Here is a 4,496-nt window from a genome sequence, read left to right on the forward strand (position 1 = left end):
GCACATAAGGTGTTTGATGAAATGCCTCAAAGAAACATTGATTATGACATGCAGGCGGGAGCAAGAGGCACCTTGCGTCCTTGCGTCCCCGGGGAGCAAGGTCGCAAGAAGCACCTTGCGTCCTTGCGTCCACCGGGGAGCAAGGTCGCAAAGAGACACCTTGCGTCCTTGCGCCTTGCGCGGGCAAATTGTCAAAAAAATATTTTTATGGGTTCTAAGTCAAAAAAGGTAGAAAAAATGGGCATTTATGTGATAATCCCTAATACTAATCCACCTTAATCAACGTTTGAACTTGAATACGTTTGTTAGAGAGTGGACAATCAATTAATTAATTTTTGAGATTAATGAAGTGATTAAAATAATATAAACACTTATCAAGAAAAATACACTAACGTCACTAACTTAGAAGGGTTAGGGCTCACCCTTATCGGTTAAAAGTTCCGCCATTACCTCAATCATGTGATTATATTCCTAAACTTTGATAAGTGCACTCCCCGTAATTCATTCATCAAGCTCAATCTACTAATTAGTAATTAATTATATTACTAATACTATTTTTTTATTTTGTCAAAAGGAACAATAATCCATATAAAAATGAAGATGTTTTTAAAAGGAAAATATCAACCGAAGAATACAAACCATCAAATTGAGGAGACTCGTACCTAAAAAGCTAACTACGAACTTAAACTATATATAACCGAGCCTTAACGTAAGACAAACCAAAATTTAAACCAAACGATGAAAAACATAAATTATCAAATATCAAGCAAAAAGTAGAACAAAACATAACAAACAGAACAAAACTACCAATTACTGATACAATTTACATTCATTTCGTTTAAAAACTTTATATTATACACTCTGTATATACTCCGTATATAATATATAATATTAATATTAATATTAATTAATATTATATATAACCAGATTAATAAAAAACAAAAAACAAACCAGCAAAAATTGATAAACCAAAAGCCACAGACAAATTATCTAACGTTCCTTCTAATCTCAACTTTTTATCTGCTCTTTCTCTCTTCATTTCCTCAAATTTATTGTCCCTATTTTTGGCTTCTATCTCTCTATTCACCCCATTTCCTCTTTTACCCTCCATTGTCCTTTGTAAAATTACCAAACTATCCCTTCCATTCAAATGTTTTCCATCCATGTCCTCAACTTCCATACTCAATTCCCTGATCACTTGCATATCCCCTGACTCTGAACGGCCACAAGTAACCACTATCCCACACCGCACCACCGTAGTTGCGTCTGACGTGTACTTGTGGTCCCCACCCGCAAGTATAGACGCAAACCGGACTTGTACTTCACCACTCAACCAGTGTCGTTGGACAGACACTGGTTTATGTGAAGATAAATTGATCGCTCGTTTAGCATTTGGATCTATTAGTATCCAACTTAAAGTAATGTCATCGATTAGAAGCTTACACGTGTCATCCTCATCGGGGTAGGGAATCTCGATGGGGACCATGTCTTTCGGATCTAATAAGTCGATTCTGAAAGGTGAGCAGAGGAACCAACTTGAAATGGTTTCGGTTTCTTCGACTTTTGTGAAAATTAGTTTGTTTTTGTAGTAAATATCCACAGCTGAGATTAATCCTTTCGGTGTCACTGCAACAAATATACATATTCTACACGTTAATTTTCTTCATGTCCTTGAAAACAAGTACAAAATTATTTGTATATATATAAGCATGAAAAATATGTAATGTTCCCAAAATTATAAAACAGCAAGTATATATATACTCTGTGGAACTCTATCTTACACATTTTTTCTAAGTACAGATTATGAAAATGTGTAAATAGACATGTACTCCGTAATAAAAATATTTATATAAAAATATTAGTCAGTTAATAGCGATGGATTACCTTTTAAAGGAAAATGTTACTACGTATTTCACTAGTGGGAATTGATATTTCCACCAACGAAATCGATAGATCCATCACAACGTGCATTATGTATTTATATAATACATGTAAATAATGCATAGTTAGTATCAATTTTGATGCTGAAAATATCACTTTGATGTTTTGTTTACTATTTTTACATGTGCATTCCTTTATGATAACAAAAAAGTTTAATAAAGGTACAATATTCTTATCCACTTCAATTCTAAGTGTGAATTTATATAAAATTCTTCAAGGTTATTTAATTCAAAAAGAATTACAAGTGTGATGAATGTTAAGAAAAAAATACGTACACTTGCCTAATTTGTTGCACTGTGGCCACGAAACTGACGACCAAGTTGTGGTGGCCTTGGTGGGGTCAGGTGATGGCAAAGGAAACGCTTGAGCGAAAAACGCTCGAGGTCCATTACGATCACTCGAAAAGCTATCTATAATTCCACTAACGAGCTCACCGGATGTGGATGGCCAAGTTGAACGACAAACATTAGACCACATAAGATCGTTTTCCGTCATGGAATGTAACGTTGAGGTCACACAACTGGCGGAGGCTAACGTTTGTCCATCAAGTCGAGTTAAAATGTGCGATTCGATTATATCACTGTGTAGTAATGAGATTGCGGCAGTTTGTGGTGGTGTGACGGTGGTGGTTGACATGTTTAATAGTTATGGTGTTCTTATTTTACGTGTATGGAGAGAGTTAATTAGTATGGAGTGGTTTTGTAGTATAAATAATATGGTTGGTTTGTATGGGTTGTAAGAGACGAAAATGGCCTTAGAGTTTAGAACGAGTGAAATTTGACCGATGACCAAAGGAATTGACAACAATAATTAAAAATACGATGAGACATGATAGAGGTCATTATATATGATCAAAATATATATCCATGGTGGTAAGTAGTCAAAGTCATTATTATGGGTTTTTATTGGAGTTTTGAAATGTGAAATCATTTCTATCTTTTTGTGAACTTTTTGTTCTTAGAAAATGTCAACTATAGTTAGCTTATGTGAAGATATTTAACGTCGTGTGCCTTTCATTCTCTCTTTATTAAATGATTTAGAACAAGTTAAGGAGCCCGCGCTTTGCAGCGGAACTTCAAAGCAGGTTCTAATAGAAAACGTGTTTGAAAAGAAAAAAAAAACCAACGTGTATGAAAGGTGAACCTAACTATTTAGCGTTTTTTAAAAAATATCCGTTTTGCGAGTAGTTGGTCGCGTTGTGTTCGTAAAATTATTTCGAGTTGAACGGTATTGTTGAAAAAATTTAACTCGCGGCGAGAAAGAAGATATGGTCCGTTGAAAATTTGGGTGGAGTTTATTTAAGATTTTTTGTGAGAATTTTGGTTTGACGTTTTGTCCCCCTGATTGGGGGGCCCATTTGTATTTTGACCAAAGTTGGAGGGTCATTTTGGAAAATCGAATTTAGTATTAAAATAATGCTATGAATAGTAAAAACATACTCTCTCCGTCCCATTATAAGTGTCCACTTATTTTTTGCACACAGTTTTAGGAAATCCCACTAACTTCATTCTCCACCAATTAGAAATCTTCTCTCTCCAGAATAACCTCTTCTCATTGGTTGAAAGTTCAACATGGACACTTGTAATGGGACATCCCAAAATAGAAATGTGGACACTTGTGGTGGGACGGAGGGAGTAGTTTTTATTGAATATATTTATAATGTGTTTAATTAAACTGATTAATTGCTAAATAGTTTATAATTTAAATGATTCATATAATTTGAATTAATTAAGTTGTTAGAAATAACAATAAAATATTTAATAATTATTAATTTTTTTTTTTTTTTTGAACAACGATTGGGATCACCCGAGGGAGACTTTACCACCCGTTGCGATCATCTCCCGTTTCGACTATGCCGATGCAGCGATAATAACCCCGCTCTCATCGCTGCCCGGAACGAAACCTTGAAACCGATCCAAGGGCACGGCCAAGTAAAACCCCTCTCCCCTTTACCCCTCAAACGATATAGGAAAGGTGTCATGTGTGGATATTTCATGGCATGGATGAAATTGTGTTTTTAATATGTAGCCAACGGGGAATGTAAAATTATATTATTAGCCTTTTAAATGAAATAGAAAACATTATATAATAAGCATTTCTTGATATAATTTAAACAGTTAGAACATAAAATTTAAGTGTTTAATGGTTAAGAAAGTAATTCAGCACCAAATGTTGAACCATTCAGCATCATATATTATTAATATGTTAAAAAGAAACGCGCTGAATGTTGAATGGTTCAGCATTTAACTCTCAACCATTCTATTAAGAGGTAATCAGGGACACCCTTAGTATTGAATGTTAACCTTTCAACATTCGGTCGCTTTTTATTGACATTTGAATAACAGATAATGTTGAATCAATAAAAAAAGTATGTTGAACTGTTCAAAAATAAAATTATATTCTGGAAGCTCTTTAAACATTCAACACTTTGTTATAATAATAACAATATTATTTATATGTGGATAGTCAATTTTGTACTAATACTTAGTCAATATTGAGTAGCTTTGTTTTTGTATAAATAGCCATGTATTGCAAGCTAAAACACTTGCACCATT

General features: G+C 34.0%; 1 protein-coding gene across 2 annotated transcripts; it reads right to left on the reverse strand.

Moving 5' to 3' along the window:
* Positions 1–904: 904 nt before the first annotated feature.
* LOC139853353 (probable F-box protein At2g36090) lies at positions 905–2,605 on the reverse strand. 2 transcript variants are annotated; one of them, XM_071842741.1, is made up of 2 exons: positions 2,223–2,605; positions 905–1,626 (listed from the first exon to the last, which is right to left on the reverse strand). In XM_071842741.1, exons 1-2 carry the CDS (start codon positions 2,575–2,577, stop codon positions 929–931), a joined length of 1,053 nt encoding a protein of 350 aa, XP_071698842.1. In that variant the 5' UTR covers positions 2,578–2,605; the 3' UTR covers positions 905–928. The 2 variants fall into 2 exon arrangements, with proteins under 2 accessions (XP_071698842.1, XP_071698839.1); XM_071842738.1 differs by having other exon boundaries at positions 2,217–2,605.
* Positions 2,606–4,496: the final 1,891 nt, after the last annotated feature.

The sequence above is a fragment of the Rutidosis leptorrhynchoides genome, chromosome 6, assembly GCF_046630445.1.
Source record: "Rutidosis leptorrhynchoides isolate AG116_Rl617_1_P2 chromosome 6, CSIRO_AGI_Rlap_v1, whole genome shotgun sequence".
Taxonomy (NCBI): Eukaryota; Viridiplantae; Streptophyta; class Magnoliopsida; order Asterales; family Asteraceae; genus Rutidosis; species Rutidosis leptorrhynchoides.

Excerpts from the sequence above, each read along its gene's own strand:
- LOC139853353 (XM_071842738.1), bottom strand. The coding sequence starts at position 2,577 with ATGTCAACCACCACCGTCACACCACCACAAACTGCCGCAATCTCATTA. Across the intron at positions 1,627-2,216 it reads GTGCAACAAATTAGGCAAGT|TGACACCGAAAGGATTAATC; the intron begins GTACGTATTTTT and ends TATTTGTTGCAG.